This window comes from Bombus impatiens, unplaced genomic scaffold (assembly GCF_000188095.3).
Source record: "Bombus impatiens unplaced genomic scaffold, BIMP_2.2 scf_0543, whole genome shotgun sequence".
NCBI lineage: Eukaryota > Metazoa > Arthropoda > Insecta > Hymenoptera > Apidae > Bombus > Bombus impatiens.
Window position 1 is genome coordinate 1,505,900 of NT_176962.1, and position 19,648 is coordinate 1,525,547.

The window sequence follows — 19,648 nt, forward strand, 5'->3', positions numbered from 1 at the left end:
GGTAATTAGGATAGAACACTATATGTGGGTGCACGCCATAGCAAATTTTTTTTTAATTCTTTTAATATCACGATTTCATAGAAATAAAGAGATTTTCTCTTCAATGTACGTTTCTTTCACGATGAAAGTTATTGAGTACAAAAGATGCACGTTGAACATCGCACGTCGGAGCGTCGATTTTAATCGACAACATGTTTCATGCACGCGACATAAATTTTTGTGAAACTAATTCGCACGGATATGAGAAGAGCCGGGCAACCCACTTCGCCGATCCTGAAGACCTCCTGACGAAGAAGGTGAAATGATCGATGATAAACGCGGCAGAAGTACGACCCACTTCATCGTTCAGCGTCGCCGACTTTCTTTCCGATCTGTTCGCCGGCTTCGTGTTGCTCGAAATCGACACTTATGGTCAGGCGGCATGTCACGCTTCATGTTCTATTTATTCGCGATGCTTATTTGGCCTGCATGCAAATAAACATTCAAATGATCTCCACGGCCAGCATTGACTCCATTGGAAATTCAAGAAATCAAGTCGATGAAAATCGTAATTGAACTACAGCCGGCATAATTTCAATTCCTTTAGGTTGTTTTCGAATTATTCTTGAGCAATATCAGTTGTTTTACATAAATAGATATCGTGAGATATCAAATTGATGATGCGAGGATTGCAGATGCGATTTAATCCCGATTGTCTTGGAACTTATGCTTTTATTTAAATGATACATGAATTATTGATTGCTGATTACTTTTACCTATACCATACGATAATAAATCTCTTTTTTTGGAGAGAAAGAAACGAATCTTTACTTTAAAGAGTAATGTGTAATTAAGTTCTATTTTAAGCGATCTATCTTGTTAGCGTAAAGTGAATGATATAACATGTAAATGACATCTATCCTGGAATATAGATAGAATAAATAGTTCTTTATGTTGATTATAGGTTAAAAGTAGGTCAGAACTAAAAAATATTCCATACAATATTATTAATCTTCTCGACAGCTACATTTTTAATGTTGTTTTTAAATATGTATTATTCGTTGAAGTAGTTTATACGCGTAGAGGGAAAATAAATCAAAATCAGGAAATATTTCCAACAAAAATTAGTGCCATTTGTAAGAACGTCCATATATAACGGATTACATAAATTGCGAGACATTATGATTCATACTATTACGACAAAAATTTATTGACGTAAAAAGTATCTTGTATTCTTTTATACATACATGTATACATGAATTTTTTATCGTAAAATTTATTTGAAAATTTGAAATTTCTAATTCTTTACATTTAACGTAACTTACAGCGAAACATATTTTTAAGAAGAAGAAATCACAAGTAGAAACATATTCTCCGAATAAGTCACGGTCAAAACAGTTTACCCAAGGTAGATTTCTCAAGATAACTTCGTGTCTTACAAAACACCGTGTTTTCTGACGATAGTTAGACGATTTCTAATTACTTCTTTTTAAAAAAATTTTCAGGGTAATTCATGTTGTGAAAATAAAACATCGTTTTTTATCGTTCACACATTAATTTTAAGATTCGAAAACTTCAATTAGATACAGTGATCTTTATCGAAACTCTACATTTTTCAGAACCCAGATTTCCACTAAAAATAAATGATTATACATATAGTCACAACAAAGAAATACATTCCAACAATTTCAGTTCTTCAACTTTCGAAACATAGATACTATAATTCCTGTCTCCAACTTCTCGAATATCTACATTCCTGCCGAAACAATCGATCGTTAGATCACAAGAGGAATCGCATAACTTACTCACCACGACTATCAATACCTAAACGACACACTTATCCGATTCTTAAATTTGAATCGAACTCTTGTACGCGGAATGTCCCCTTCTCTTTACCCATCACACCACAATATCGCAGAATCGATCGCGTCCACTTGTCGAGCAATTTTCGAAAGTGCTCAGCGCGATGTAATGCGTAAAGGTTGAACGAACCGCTCGCGCAAGCCTAGCTGATAATCGGAATTCGCGCGAGCGTGTGCCCACTTGTTCGACCCACTTGGACTGGCCGGTTCTCGACTTCCGGTTTTTCGTTCTTGCGCGGCTTCTCCGGTGGAGGACGTTAGCACGGTCGAGCATGGCACGGCAGGTGGCGAGGCCGGCATCGTGAATTTCCCGGTTAAAGAAAACGCGGCAGGCATGTCCACGAGACAAATCGAGTGGGAAAAGAGAAAGCGGGTCAAAGAGGCCACCATGGCGACAGCAACGGCGACCACCAGGTTTAACCTCCTCTTCGATCCGTTCAACCTTCTCTCCGGTCTCCTTATTTCCTCTTGTTTCGTTCGCCGAGTCTCGGTGTCCCTCCTAGTGCATCGAGAGCTATCAAAGTCCTCCGTGAGTTTGCCATTGTTGAACATCGTCGCGCCATGTTAAACTTATAGAAGGGTTTCTTGGAAAATTCGAATGCAAGTTCTGAACGCGAAAGATATTTTAAAATTGTGAGTATGAATTTAGATAGTTGGTTAAATGGTAAAAAGAAAGGATAAAAATGTGAGAAGTATGGGAGAGTTTGTGAGAATTGGAAGTACTATGATTATAAAGAGTATTTGCACACCGTGGCATTTATCATAGCATTTACATACGAATTAATTTTTAGTAATACTTTCGTACGAATATGAAAATTTGATATTACAAAAATGAAATTTGTGTATGATATTAAAACTCTAATACTTTTTATAGCGATTGTAGAAATATCGAATTTGAAGAACTTATAACGATTCGTGTCGCAAAGTCATTTGCATCAAGCCGTTTTAAACGTGTTCTTGCTAGCAATAGCATTATTTGAAAATGAGTATTCTTGTAGAACGAGGCGTGAATTCCTATTCAGACTTCTCTCTGTGGATATGGAAGAACTTAAATGAACTGATGAATACCGAGTAAGATGAAAAATTCCAGAGATCTTTGAACGTAGAAGCGCATTAGAATAACATGTGCATAGTTAAAAACATCTTTTCGTACAAAAGAAATCTTTATATCTCCGGAACGAATGTGGGTTCATTAAGATGCCTTTGTTCCATTGTAAACTCCACGGACTAATTCACTATGTGTTTGTCACTTTAAAACACATTATATACCATGATAAATTTGAGAAACTAGATTAGAAATTGTATAAGTGAAAATGGGTAGGTTTACAAACTTTAAATGTCCGATAGAAAATCCGCCAGCATGGTTTCTTTCGCGCTAGAGTTATTATCTATCCACAATATAGTCAGGTATCGCTATTAAAAAATTTCGATACATAGACTTCTCGAAATTTCTCTCATACATTCATATCAAAATGTAGTGCATTATACATTACGCATGTTCTAATAAATCATATAACGAGCTGTCAGAATAATATCAGTTTAACACGTTCCGTGCCGTTTTCGCCTAACTTTCCACTCGGGTCATGTACTAACGAGCTTGCACACTGATGCATTTATTATACACATTAGAAACGTACATTTTATACATTTGATACTATATATAACTAAACCAAAGTAGAAAGGTAATATATAATAGAAGCAGAAGATCATGAAAAATAATAAGTTAGAAATGCTTGATAATACAATAACTGTTTTAAACCACATGTCCACGTTCTCGATCGAAAACAAAACCATTCATCGATACCACACCTCGAACCGATCGATATCGATCACATTCTTACCTATCACGTACGCCAACATCCATCCATTTGTCTGCAAGATCCAAACTGTGCGCCTCAAAAACCTCGTTCGCTGTCTTCACAATGGTGCCGCAGAACCGTTCGCAGAACAGCCGACGTAAAAGTACCCAGCAGTGCATCAAGCGCCATAACCGCGCCAAGCAAAAAGCGCTTCGTTTCGAAGTCTCTGAGCGTAACGGTAATCCAGGGATCCATGTAGAGAGGCGGAAGAACGCGCGATGGAGGCGTAATCGCGATTTCGATTATCACCTGTCGCGTTAAGGTCTTCGCTCATACCGAGGACCAACGTCGACGTATTATTTATGGATTTTTAATGAAGAATTCAGGAGAGGAATGGTGAAGGCGGATAAGGTTACATTCTGTTAGAGAAATCTCTAAACGTTCAAATGTATCATCACTAGAGAATATATGTTGTAACGTGTATACGTTCATGAAGGTTTGGAAACTTATAATGTTGTAACTTAGCGAAGAGAAATGTTCTCTAAAGATCGGCTTATAGCACTTTCCGTCTATAACATAAGTATATTATAGCAATACCGTATTAACAATTTTCGGATAATCTAAATTCAGTAAAACTGTGTCATGTGACGTTGCTGAAATCTCACAATTGTGGCGTCATCCGATTCTTCAATTTCTTCATATTTCTAACGACGCAACACACTCCCGTGCACAATAGCGTATACCTTGCTATTGGAAAATATCATATCGGTTACAAAATTGCAATAATATCATGTCGCTCATCTATGTCTAATTTTAACGTTGTTGATCCGATATTGATCTCATTGATTCGGTACATGATTCTTTAGCTTCTATTCAGCGAATACCACATGATGTAGCGTGTATAAAATCAGCTTCGATAGCGTTTATCTTCGATAAGAGCCGGGGTTCGCGTGAAAGTAAGCCGCGATTCGTTCTCATATACCGTTAACCAATGACGAACTTTACATAATGTGTGTGTGCGTCGCACTGGTAACCCAAAATTTCGGGAATTTGGCTGGAGTCACGAGGAACCGGTTTATCAAATCTATAACGGAAACGTCGGAGATTCGAAAAGTCGTAACGGGAACACCGAGACGATCATCGAGTAAACTCGACTGAGTGACTTGCTCGAGGAAATACAAGAGTACCGAGCTCGTAAACCTGTAATTCGTAAGTTATCCACGGCTACGAGCTCAGGTCGCGCGAAATCTTCCCGCGAACGTTCGTATAAATCTCGCGTAGAACATAGGTATATGGGTCGCGCTCGTTTTACGCGAGTTATAGAAGCGTTCAAACAACGATCGTTCGGAAGCAGAAGAAAAGATAAAGCAAATTTTATAGCTGTTTATAGCTGTTTGCGTATCGAAGGAATAAAGTAGCAGATGCGAATGGTGGATGTTGCGTGTGATAAAGGATACATGAAAGAATAATGAAATAATGGAAGGTTAAATGGTGTATATATAATATTCAAATACTGCAATGGAGAAGTGGGAAATAAGAGAAAAAAAAGTAGTAAATTTCTAGACCGTAACTAGATGGTCGACGCTCGTTTTTCACTCTCTTGCGACTCGCGGCTCGCGAGATTCCGTTTTCAAGGCGCACGCTTTTCCTTGGGGCACTCCGTTGCATACGCACACGTGCCTGTATTCGCTTTTAAAAGTAAACGGCTATAAATCTGACTGTACGTTTAAGACAGAAGAAATTCTAAATATAATATCTTGCTTGGATGCTGCGTTACGAACGAGCCTTTCATGGCCCTGTAGTCTAGGTTAGCTATTAATAATATTTATGACGTTACAGTTACGATGAAACCGTGAATTGAGTATTATCGAAGTGAGTAGTGTTTACTTTAAATCATTTTTACATTGTAAATATTTAAGAATTGTTTCTTTCTTAATTGTTATTGTATTTGACTCGTATTACTTATAAGTTTTTTTATTAATTACAAAAGATCATATATATTAGCAGTTATGTGGAAACCGTAAAATCTATGAATATGAGAGCACTTAATGAATCGAATTCAATCATATATTTAATCTGTGACGAAATTAACTATAATATCGTTGAAAGACCGCAATTATGCAGAGACTATGTATGCATAATATGTACAGTATATATATGTTCAAGAGTCGTTTCATCTACAATCTGCCCTTAAGGCGTGTGGGACCTACTTAGAGATATTGTCTAGAGACATGTACCTGCGTGGATGGCTTGTTTGTGCCGACAGATAGTTTGTAAGACATGAATATTCTGTAAAATTTAGACATACAGGACATTATGTATACGACACACGATAGTGTATACTATAAATGTAATATTTAATGTGTATAAACCGTCTATTCGAGAAAAATGAATCATTCCTGAGCGATAGAGAGGTGTTCATACATCTGTCGAAAATTTGTTATTGCTACCGAAGACATTCTCAGTTGCTTAAAATTTCTCAGAAGCAGTAAACCGAACAATAGTATCTTCTGTGTCATCAATATCTGCATATTCATCGTATGGCGTCACACGTTTCTCAATATCACTTATTCCCAAGATATTCCACACACAGAAAGGGTCTTTGTCGATCATCATGGATACCTAGGAAACTCTCCTCGATAAAATTTATCTAGAATCTTTCTGTTTGTCGACAAAACCTACTCAAGATCAACCACGTCGTGAATCCTTCCAGTGGATCGGTCGATGTTTTGAGAAAGGCCTCGCGACTTCTCGGTTCTTTTAATGCGCGGCTAACGAAGCACTTCTTCAGACGAGAGCGCGCTACATCATTATCCTTACGTCATTTCTAAGAACTATAGTGCGCTCCGCAGTCGTTTCCCACGAGACCGTGACTTTAGTGCGAATGCAAATTCGTTCGACGATTAATTAGAATTCCCGCGGTAGGCAGCCGCCTGTAGTCGTTGCTCGGTCAATTGCGACTCGAAATTTCACGAAAGAAAGAAAAAGTCTGAATACCATATTCAGGATAGAAAGAGGGAAACCCAATATCCTGATTTTTTTCCATATTATGCATTAAAGCAAGAACGTCGATCGATATAGAATTTTGTGCACTTTCCTTAAGACTTTAGAGCTAAATACGACGCGGCCTGATATCTTAGTCTTACGCTTAAAAAAAACCAAAAGGCCTGTACTTTTATTTTCGTCCTACCATTTTAATCATAATCATCAATGATAGTTAGTGTATCTAAATGCGACAAGTTGGTAGTACTCTAAAAATTCACCTCTTTTGTCTACAACGATCTATGTTCGCGTACGCTCGCGTGGAAGAAGCGACGTAGTTCGTGAGGCTCGTGAGAAACAATATATCGCCGTACTGCGTTGTGCGTCGACAATAGACTATGTTGGTACTTTCCATTCGCGACATTCGTCGTTGACATTTCTGCGGCACGCTATTCGTTGTCACCGATCGAGCATGAATAATTAACCGCATCCACGAAAGCGTACTTTCTTCTTGGAATTCGGCATTCCGATGACAACGCATCCAATTAACGATTTACTGGTATATGATATATATGTAAGCTCAATTTCATTTTTGTTGATAAATTTCTTTTTGAAAAAATTCAAAGAAGAAATAGAAATTCTATAATATACTTCGTTATAGCGTGATTTTTGCAATTTATTGCGATACTCGTATAATTGACTTTCTCCTATTGCGGTATGAATGTGGGTTTCATTGAAGTATCAATTAACAGATTACTGTATTTAATTACATAAAGTACTTTAATTTACTTTTACTCGTACGGTAGATGAACAAAGTATTGTTATTGACTGTGCGACTATTATCATTTGATATTCACTTTCCAATTAGTTATAATATATTTTGCTATTTTATATATATTTATGAATTCTATGAAAACTAATTCTAGAACTTCCAATACAGTTTAACTGGAAATATCAAGTACTCTTTTTATTATCTAAATAAGACTTTTTCCATGCAAACCAGCCAATAATACTTCCTCTATCTAAAATCGCTAATTCAATCTCTCATTTTTTCCCATTGAAATTAAATGTTAATATTTCGATTTATCTTACTTTCTTATTACATTTCTATGATTCTTCGACCCCATCAATCAATTTTCTTAATAATATAAAAATACTTTCCAGTAATATCTTCATAAAAAGAGAAATAACAACTCTGGCTGTGAATTCCAAGAATCTGCCGTAATTCTTACTCCTATTACCTTCAACTGTCTGGATTACGTCACCTTTTTTAGAATAAAGTCGTACGACGAAGTAGTATCTCCAATAAATACGCTTACGGACATCGTACAAGCACTTTCTAGAATATTATGCGAATACATAATTCGCAACGAGAGTTATATTTGGCTGATTTTCTTCAATTACTTGAAGCAGAAAATGCAATGTTTTTAATTACACCGGTTCGTTAGCTTTCGCGTATGGAATCGCGGTTCAACGTCAATGAACTTTACACTGGTCGAGCATCGAATAGGCGCACGATCTGAGAAATCGATGTTTCTGACCGATTCGGGAATTAGCACGGCGACTGCGTGGCCATCTACGACGAGAATAATGAGCAGTGAAAGCCTGTCGTTGGAAATTTATCAAAACAAGGCAGGCTTCGTTAAGCGAAACGCCTCGGAAAGATCGGCTTCATGTATATTAATTCGATGTAAGTGAAATAGGTATCGAGTCGTAGCGGCGATGGAATCGTTAATCGAGCGACACTTGCAAAGTTCAATGGAACTGTGCTTTAAGTCGCATGACAATTTATTTAGAATAATTTATCGATTTGGGTATTTGCTTGTTCTGGACGAAATACAATTCAATTACAATGTTCTGTTTGCTAATTTCATAAGATAGTAAATATCGTTTGCAGTTATTCATTGGTCATTGATTTGTATTTGCTTTGGTAAAGTTCACGTACTGGTACTATAAATCACCCGGAGCTTCCGGCAGTGTATCATTTAACATAAAATTTTGTTTCGATAAGAACAAAACTTTTCCATAAACAAGACCTGTCAGGAAGTTTTCTGAATCAACGAAATTGGTAAATTAGCTGAAACCAATATGGATATTGTGTTTCCTGTATACACATATACTGCTGTGTTAATTATTTAAATTAATAGGCGCGTCTGGTCAAAACCTTGTTTTGAGAAAGATGACTTTTAGTATTTAAAGAACCAGACATCGTAAATTCGAAATATGAACCGTTATATTTTCAGTTTCGACTTTCTTATTTAATATACATATAAATAAATTATTTTTATGATACCTGGCAGCAATGACTTTATTTAAGCGAAAGATACAGATACGTCCCTTTGACTTAAGAGGACAGTATATCATTTCATAAGATGTAAGATATGATACTGCGGATTTTTATGCAAATTCATATTTTTGAGAATATAATTAAAAACGTAAAGCTTTGGTAGAAAATGACTTTACCTTGCAAGTATTGTAAAACGCACTATGCTTTGAATGCTTTATATATCTTTTCATATTACGCGCATTCTATGCAATTTTGCACTTTCAAAATTCCTTTAAATGCATAAAAATTGCTATCCATATATTTATAAGTTTCATTCAAGTAGGCGTTCCATATATTCTTTGCATTAATTGTACATATCATCAAATAACTAATTGCATCAACAATTATAAACAACAAGTACAATTATAATTCTTTATTATATTCTTTTTCTTTTTATTCTTTTTATTTTATTCTTAAATCAGCAAACGATCATTAAAAACGACATCTGTATGTTCATATATTACGTCGTATCTGAAATAGCTTAACTCAAACGTACCGTTAAACCACATCATACATCGTATACTACCATTTATTTGAAGTATCTCCATAAATAAGCTGCTAAGCTTTTCAGCTTCATATTATCTTTTTTCAAAACTGCCAAAACCATCGGATTACATGACATAATTACTGGCAGATTTCAATTTAATTCTGAAATCCATTTGATGATAACAAGCGAACATAGATGTCGAGTTAATGATGTCGCTGATCACGCGAAATGTAAAATTCCCCGTCCGCAAATAGAAATAACGACACTTTATGAATCGTAAAGGAATGCACGTTATTGCGACGTCTGGAAACTTTCTAACGGCGCTGGGTAAAGATGGGAACAAGTCCTTTCTCAGGGGACGCGAAAAAACTAATCTTCATTGAGCGTACGCCTAACCCTGTGTGTCGCAGCTAAGAAATTAAGCCGGCAAATGGTGAGATGTTATTCGAGTTTCTTTTCAACTATTCTGTTCCATTTTTTTTCTCAGCTTGGTCCCACGATCAGTCGGCACTAATATTCTATTCGTGAATTCACAAAGAAGGTCTGTAAAACTGGAACATATAGTTAGATTAATTATAAATTTACCGATAATAGCTAATCGAATTTTTTAAATTTAGTAGATATTGTATATACGAACGTCACAACGTATTGACAGTAGTCGATCAATATGAAAAGGATGATAATTGAAATGAAATGTTGAATCGAGGGATATAATTGATTAAGCGCTCGCGCGTTTCGAATATTCAGGGCAACGGAAATGTGAATTTATCGATGAAAATAAGAGAATATATTTCCTGTTGGTTTCAGTTTTAATTATTGCTGTCTATTGCGCTAAACACACATGGTGTAACGTTTATCACGCGACTAATGTGTAGCAACTCTAATAAATATCTGTATACATAAACGTATATTGTTAATCTAAATGAAATCGCTTATTTATGTAGAATTTCCTGTAATGTATAGCAATATTCTATAAATTAAATTTAGACATTAAAACGAGTGAAATGTATTACACAGATATCTGTATTCGAAAAATCTTATATGTCATGGTTTGGTAGATTTTATAAAATTCAAGAGAAAATTTAATCTACGCACTTACTGTTTCAATATGTTATGTATTAATTCAATCCTTTGAATTTCAAATTCGTTATTGAGCTAACGATAATAATTATTTGTCAAAGAGAAATATGACATTTATTCGAAATTATTTCAATAGATACTTGAATACCTTATGAATTAATTTGATTTTCTTCTTCTACTGAAACGAATATGATATTAATTATCGAGTTACACCTATCTTTTTATTTCTTGTCACCAAAATTTTATTAGTAATCTCAACGATAAGATATCTGATAGGTACTACAATTCGCGTTCACTCTATAAAAACATTCGTGCTTATATGGGGAAAGCTCTCAGCCATTCGCTACTAGTTCAACGACGAGAATAAAAGTTTTGGACTCGGTTTACCTGAAATCCCTGTCGTCGCTATCACGATTTTCCAATTTTTAGCAGCGTTTCTGCACTTTATTTCCTCGTATTTCTTCCTCCAGTGGTTTTGCACTAACAAAATCCCTTGTCATTTTATAGTTGAAACACTGTTTTCCTCCTCTCTCGGGAAGCCTCATTCCGGTTACTACTGTCAAGTGACTTGAATTTAAGCAACTCGAAACTTCTTTTCCAATAAGAAACTGTTATTCACTTAAAAATATCGTTGCAAATTTTAAATAAAATACAGATTCTTTGATCTATTTCTCGATTTGAAAATATAATTCAATATTTCAAGTTACTTAAATTCAAACGATTTAGATTCGATTAATTTGACTAATCCGAATTAAGTTTTATCTATCACCAATCGTTTGGCGAAACGGTAATGCCGTTTCTTTTGCAAAAGAATATTCCTGTCACCAAATACCGGGAACGTTATCAATTTGTCAACGAGCGTTCGATGGAACATTTTCAAATGAATTATTTAATGGATCGAGATTCTAGCCCGAATTCTCCGCGACTCGTGCACGCTCATTTTTGGAACAACGGTGTTGCTCTTTCGCGAACAAGAACTTTTCACTTTGCGCCAGGCGAAAGTCGCGCAACGTTAAATCGTTATTAGAGAAATGACAGTATTCCCCGAGCGCGATGCACGCTGGCTGCACCGCATTAAATTATGAGATCCTGATGTGCGTTTCCGTCCAACGGACTGTGTCGCACGGTTCTGTCAGCTGGAAAAAAGAAACGCCAGTTGGGAGCAGAGAAAACCGGTACTTTCAGCTGTTCTGTTTACTAGAGTGTCTTTTGTACTTGGTGTTATGTAAATTAATTACACTTTTTGTGAGATAATTAATTTAATATTTGCCTGACGCGTGCGAGTTTAACGCGATACTCGAATAAACATTTCTATTCTAATTTATTGTGGTAGTTGGTATTACAAGAATCGAAATTAAAATTCTAGACCAATAAATTCCGTAAAAGAAATAAACCTAATAGATTGATGCACTTTTGCAATCCGGTATTTTTAAATTACATTCTCGTGCTTGAGATGATCGAAGAATTTCAATTCATCGCTTTTCACAAAACAAACCAGATATACATTTCATTCGATTTTCAATTAAAGTTGACCAAACGATGTCGTCATACATAATTGAAGCGAGGGAACGTCGGCCATGCAATTGTACGATTGTTACCATTCAGCCACGATCGACATCGATTCCCAGCCATCCACGAAGCGTATTTTTTCCCCTTTCTAAAATATGAAAACGACCGAGACCGCGTGCTGTGCATGGCGATAGTCGAAGCTCGATCCATTAAACCTGTGCGCGAATCGCAATCGTCGTGGCTTCTTCATAGAAAATTCCCGTTACCGCTCGATCTCGGCGAATAAGCGTTTATATCCCACTTGAGGAGAAATCGTCGCTGATGTCATTTGTCCGCCGTTGAAGCATCGGCAATCGTTCGCCGCATAATTAATTGCCGATCCTGCGATCTTCGTTCCGTTCCGTGGTAGAAACTGGCTTTGTACGACCGCCGTATTATTCTCATGAGAACAAGAAGACGTAGCTGCTTTTATTCGTTTCTTCGATTTATCGCAGCGAAGTCAAAGATGCGGTTGATTCGTATCCATTTAATTCTTCGTAGATACTTGCGTGTACACTCGAAGTCAAAAGTGCATTTATATTGTATAAATGTGGAATTTAATTCGCACAAATTCTAAACTTGATATATTTTTGAAAATTTTATAAAATTATGAACGTACAAAAAATGTGCAATGTTTCATTTATAACACTAAATTGTCAGCCCTTTACCCATACCGAATGCTAAATTATTCAAATTATTCTAAATATTCGTCGAATTATATTTATATTATTGAAATATATTACTTACTTCATCTCGATGATTCATTGCAAAACTCATGACACAAACTTTATACTCGTGGATACACTTTTGAGCCCCACTGTATGAATAGACAAGATCTGCATTCAGATAAATGAGGATACAAATAGATGGTTTAACTCTTCAATAGACAATGTAACTTCAAAGTTACATAACCGTGTATCTATACCTTCCAAAACTTATTTTTTCTGTTTATATATTACCTTATATCGTTGTATTGTATCATTGTACTACCACCAAATAGAGTAATTGTAACAATTATTAGTTCCTGTTTCTCATGGCGAAGTAAGTATCTGTAATTAATCGTAAAAAGATCCGGTTATAGAAGGTTAAATACACGATACCACTCTTAGGCTATTATTTTTATACTCGTATAAAGAGATGTAATCCCTATAAAGAGTCCAAGAATCACGTGGGCACTTCACTCTTCAGAGAAAAAGAAGAACCGCGGAAGAATAATGGCCAAATTACGCAGCTCGCGTTCAATTTACCAACTAGCCTCGAGGCGAGTTTTTTTGTTATTTCATCGTAAATCACGTGAAAGAAAAACCAGAAGGGCGCTTGAAAAATTAATTTATTCGATCAGCTTACAGTATCCTATCAATGTCATTGAACAAAAAACCTCAATACGCCATGGCTACATATTTCATAATTCATAACTGTGTTTGAGATTTTTCTGCGGTCTAGATTTTGAAATTTCTTCCATGTTACTTTAAAAATAAACTTCGAGTTCTGTTTTTGTAGAACTACACGAACTTCTATTAATGGGTTGATGAATCGGTCGCAAATGACAGAGAAGAGAAAGATATCCTTGTGGATATTTTCGCGCATTCCAGTGGATGCGGTTCATCGACATTAATAGTGGGAGAGTAGAGAGGTTGCCTCGAAGGTTGCCGCGATTGCCATTCTACGTCTTTTATAATTCTATATTCAGCATGGACACGGCTACGTTTCAGCCGCTTTCTTCGAGCGAACCCGCGCGAATTTCAAACAGGTGGAAGTGGATATCGATAACCTGTTCGACTACCAAGTTGTCTAACAAATTTTCTCTCTGGTCGGTTCTTTCACTACGAAACTTTGATCCGTTAATTTATTAGCCGTATATTTTTATTTTTATAATTATCATAGCCGTATATTTATTTCATTTACACAACGCTCGATTGTAAGCAATTAGAAAGACAAACATCGACGAGAAACAACGCGCCCATATAATCACACGTTCTTCGTGATTTCTGTTTGCGTTACGACTAAAAACATTCATGCTGCTTCATACTGCCGTGTATTTATTATTTGAGTAAATAACTTGTCGCTCTTGGAATATTGCGTGCTAATTATCGTGGTTCAATTAACATTTTCATTTAAAGGATATTATTTAATATATGTTTGGAATATTTCTGATGACATTTTTTACTAACATCATTGACTATCATACAGTATAGTTAATCCTTCTGCCATATACTATAAATCAACTACAAAGTCCTTCCTGTTTTCAAAATCTAATTATTTCTCCTTTAGATATACCATAAAAAGAATTACGAAGACTTTCTTGGTCTTGAAGCTTTCCCTTCGTTATTATATTCTTCACAACACAAACTAATAATGTCATAATATAAATACGCCTCTTTCCTCTTAACTTTCTTTCGTTGTTTACCGTGCATTGCCCAAGTTATAAATCTCCGAACATCATGAGTGCTTGAATGCATCATCACACACGTTGGAATTATACAAAATGTTATTTGCTGTCTTAACGCGTCCTAACGATTCGTCGACACTAAATCATATAATTAGAGAGGCTCGCGATTCAAATGTCGTGGCGCAATCGTGGGTTGTAGCCAGTGATCGTAGAAAAAAGAAACGAGCTTCGATGGCAGGATCGTACTCCGAGCATTCCTATGCAATTATAGTTTCCTTTTATCGTGTTGATCATACACCTGGATCGAGGGATCCGGTTTTACACCGAGCAACGAATGCGTAATGCGTGTTCATTAGCGATCCCGTTGAAAGTGGCTACACGAGGATCTATAATATTCCACGGACATGATCGACTTGCTTGTGTTAAGAACAGTCGGCGATAATATGAGGAACATACACACAGGTAAACGTGTACCCGCGCAAATCGCGAGAATTCCGATTGAATTATTTCGTTATTTTCCAATGAAACGGCCGAACGTTGTGATAGCATTGGTTTACACATTCTCGTGATTGTTAATAATTAATTCTGCATAACGCCATGTCATTTCAACGTTACATGGATTTCGATATACCGGCATTATGTTTTATTTTATTTATCTGTTGTTGTGTAGAAATAGCAGCAATATTTGTTTTTAATTAAAGACTTATGGAAAAATACGACAGCTTCATCTTCGTGGCCTTCCGATCATAATATTACTATTTAGTACAGTTTGGAGGAAACTTAATACGATGGATTTTTTTAAAACAGTGCAACTAATTGTATAGCCTAGCAAATCCCCATATTTTTAAACTAGGATGGAAAACTACTTTTTTCCCTAGCAAAAGGAAATAAAGTTTCTGACTACAATGATTGCTTTGAGCGACCTACGAGTGGATTCGTGAATCCGTTTGAAGCAATTTTTCAGTAACGAATCGAAAATTTCACGAAAAATGGTCCGCGAATGCAAACTACCTGGTCGTTCTACGCGTGTAAACTGGCGCGTGTAACTGCAATCTCGATGTCCCGCTATGCTTTATGTAAAACTGACATATTTTCACGGGACGATATTCAAAATATCTACATGGCAAATTCGTGGATTGGTTTATCTCGCAATGGAACAGGATAGTAACTGTATTACGAATTATGGTACGGCCAACCGGTTTCGTACTGCAATTACTTGTTTGTTAGGTAAATCGATTTCTGAAGTTTCCTAGAAAATGAATTCAGGGAAAATTGAAATAATAGAGGAAATTGATATAGAGTGATTTGCGATAATTTAGTAATACGATTTTGTCAATCGTCATTATCTTAATTATTTTTTAACAAGAACATCGAATGAATATCCTATACGTTGGTAGAATATTATTGAATACAAATACATATAATCTTTTCTTTCTTACAATAATACAGCAACGTATTATTACAATATTTCTAAAAATAATTAAAACAGAGTTAAGAATTTCAGCAGTACAAATGTGCTTAGGAAATATTTGAAATTTTAAATTTGTTTTATATGCAATTCTATAAAAATCAGTCACTTCCTAATAAAATTATAAGAATGTTGTTATACTGATGTTTACAGTATTATATTATTAAAAAATATTACCATTAGTATATAAACGTTTCACACTTCGCGTCAAGGATGCTCAACATGATTCCACTTGTGCTCTGATGTTGTATGTAACTTCGAAGGACGTTGAAAATTGTTTCTCGTAGTGTACTTTAGAATCGCAAATAACATCACACATACGGTTGAATTATATGCATTACGTGCCACGACCAATTTTCTCGTCGTTTTGCCGAGTGAAAGGTAATTTAACAATATCACGGGCCCCGTGTTTTTCTCTCCTCAAAACGTTGCCGACCTCTTCTTTTTTTCATCGTCATTAGCGAGTTAAAGTAACGTGAAAAAATAATAGAAATGAAAGTTTCGGTGCGGGCAGTAACAAATATCAAATTTTAGTACCTTTCATTTCTTTATTTATCTTGATTTTATTTGTAGGTAAATAATGTTGGAAACGCGGAATGCATAAATTCTAACTACACATCTCTGGATACTGATGTCTATAATTCGAGTTTTTATTCCTGGGTACTGGGAAGACAGTTTCGATTTAAATATGAATAAAAAATGGACGCTGATAAATGGTTATCGTGTTCGTTCATCAAAACATTTGTGAGTTCTTGCTACGTCCTTAATCTCCGTTGCGAATAAATACGTTTATTAACTACTGATACTCCAGTCTTTGCTATTTATGATCATTGAATTTTGTTAGCTTTTTTACCACTACATTCTTACTTCGCTAAAGATTTATCCTTCCATATCATTTTTATTTTCATTTTTCCAAAACTAGGAAAAATCCGATAACGTAACTACTAACTAAAACAAAGACAGGATTTAATTTTATCACTGTTTCTTGAAGAAAACATTCTTGAAAAGCATCAGGTTTTATTACGTCTACAAGAAATTGATGCCATTCTCATTATTTTCACCATTAAAAGAGCGTAACAAAATTATCCGACATATAACAATTTCTAAGAATACTATATTTTTTCACGATTTTCCATAAATCGGCCACCTGTCCGCTCGTTAAAGAAGGTCTTTTATTCCCCTTACATAATATGCCAGTTATGCCCGCGCGTGTTCATATACATATTTCAATCCCCTTTCTGATTCTGTACATACATATATCGTGTTGAGTGTCATTATCTCGTAACACCCACGTTTCCCACTGTATACCTACGTGAAGTCTATTACCTTCACCCGATCAGGCATTGTGAATGCAGTATATGTAAATAGAGTAGCTACACGATTGCCGACAAGGTTGTAGAACGGAACGCGCAACACTGTTAGCGTTTACGGGTTAATGAGATGAATTTTACGATGCAATAGACCACCTACGCAACCACGATCGTCCTTAAGATCGTCAATAATCAGTAAATGCATGTGAAATATGAATCGGTGCGCGGGCGAAAATTTGAATTATAATATGCTCTCGTTTCGTCATTAAAAGATATTTCTCTCATGTGTATACATCGCATAGGCATTATTGAAACGTTTTCGTAAAATGTGAATTACATATTTACGCACGTATTTATTTGCTTGAATATTTATGAAAATGAATTTGGCAATTTATACAAATTAAAAATAAATCGAGACAGCGTTAAATTAGCTTGAAAATTTATAAAAGTATACTGCACCGAGTGACACTTGATATTTACGATGCAAGAAGTTGCAGCAAGCATATACGTACAACGAAGCTGGTTTAAAGTGAGGGTTAGCGCAGGATACCTTAAGGAATAAACTCTGCCATGTTATTAGGTTTAGTTACTTCGTTGCATTATCGTTTATCTCTTCGCTTGATGTTCGATCCGTCCTGTTACTTGTTTTAAACATAGGAATCTTCAGCAATTGATCTGTATCTTCGTTGCACGGACGAAGAGCAGAAAATCATGAAACCGAGAAATATAAAAATTGTTCACGAAAAAAAAATATCCTATAATCTTTATCAACATAAAACTGGTTGCAACTCTAAGTCCTGATTCATTCTTCCTGGCATTCAAACATAATGCAACACAAATTAATATTCTCATTCTACAATAAAGTAAAAAAGAAAAGAATCTTCTTAGATGAAATCAAAGTTGAAATAATTGCGGGACAAAGACAAGAGATAAATTAAAAAAAATAAAATCCACTTCTGAATGCTCCGATCAAATTCATCGCAGAGACCAATCATTTATCTATGTCTCCATCATACGAAGTCTTCGAAAGTACGTCGTAATTTCATATTTCATTTTCTATCCCTGCGTGGAGCATAAAGTCATCGAAACCGTACTGTAATGCGATGTACTTTGAGGTGATATGATTCAGTCAAAAGTTGCAAAGCAGAACGTGCCGAGTGCAACCGTAACTCGATATTAAACTATAAGGGTTTCCATGCGCGGCATAGATCATAATCATTGCGAAATGTCGAGGACGACGGTCGAATCGCGACGAGTCGTAGCTAATATTTAAGCGCGTACACGATATAGGAAGGTATTGATCACGAAAGATACGTTTCACGATGTCATGATTTTTAATAAGAGACATTACGTCTGTTTACAGGCGTATATAAAGAAGGAACTGGGTAAAGTGGTGGTGTACACAACGACCTCTGGTATCGTGAGGAAAACGTTCTACAACTGCAAGAAGGTGAAGCAAATTCTGAGGACGCATATGGTCAAATACGACGAGTTGGACCTGTTTGGCGACGCAGAGTTGCAGACCGAATTGAGAGATCGTTTGGGCTCCACGGTGATACAGTTGCCGCAGCTTTTCATTGATGGACAACACATCGGGGTATGTAGATTTATAATATACATATAAATTAGTTCTTCATGCTGGCACAAGTAATTATTGATTCATGATTATTCACGAGGACATTGTTTAAAAAACAGAAGAAGATCTGAAACTTGAGATTTGATCTTGGTTGATTATTTTTACTTTTATTTCATATTGTAATGATAGCGAATTTTTGTACTCTCATGTAAATAGAAAATTTTTGTGTGATGCAAAATGTTACTGCTACCATTATAAATGGCATTAAAAAATAGAGTGAAGTTTCTTAGTAACCTTTTGCCAATATCTTTCATAAAAACACAAATGATCGATGTAAAAAGATTAGGTCAAACGTATCGGATACGGTGAAGTTTGTTTTCACTATTACACTAATATTTTATGATATATCGTAGATTAAACTAATAAAATTCAATAATATATCATTGCATACAATATAATATAATCGTATAATAATAAATTTCAATTTTAAATGGCTAATAAATTTTGTAATGGTGCATGTCAAATGATTACAAAAGTTTATCTTTCCATTTTACATATTTTCTACTAATACAAAACCATAAAATCTCAAATCCATATTCTCGATAAAAACGAATCTTTTGAAAATGTCCAAAATTCCGTACAATTTTCCACGCGGACCTAATACTCTTCAAATTATGTGCAAGCGAATAGTTTCTAGCCGAATGATCGTATGCTAACACAGCAGCAAGGTTAAATCTATTTACTGAGTACTCTTGTTAATACCGTGGTAGATAATTATCGCTGTTTATCGAGGTCATTATTAGAACGCGCAACTAATATATCGGTGTATTTCTTAGCATAAA

The 19,648-nt window shown here is 35.5% G+C and overlaps 1 protein-coding gene and 1 long non-coding RNA gene across 6 annotated transcripts in view; one reads left to right on the top strand and one right to left on the bottom strand.

Annotated features, from left to right (window-relative positions):
- LOC100749536 overlaps window positions 1-19,648 on the top strand; it is a 38,832-nt gene that overhangs the window by 8,334 nt on the left and 10,850 nt on the right. For all 5 annotated transcript variants that reach the window (XM_024369136.2, XM_012388250.3, XM_024369137.2 and 2 more), the window contains exon 3: window positions 18,594-18,827. In XM_024369136.2, coding sequence (XP_024224904.2) covers window positions 18,594-18,827 — 234 coding nt within the window. The remainder of the gene's footprint in view (window positions 1-18,593; window positions 18,828-19,648) is intronic.
- On the bottom strand, window positions 9,919-11,676 carry LOC117151940. The gene is made up of 2 exons (XR_004462111.1): window positions 10,903-11,676; window positions 9,919-9,986 (listed from the first exon to the last, which is right to left on the bottom strand). It is a non-coding gene; the product is annotated as an uncharacterized LOC117151940 (long non-coding RNA).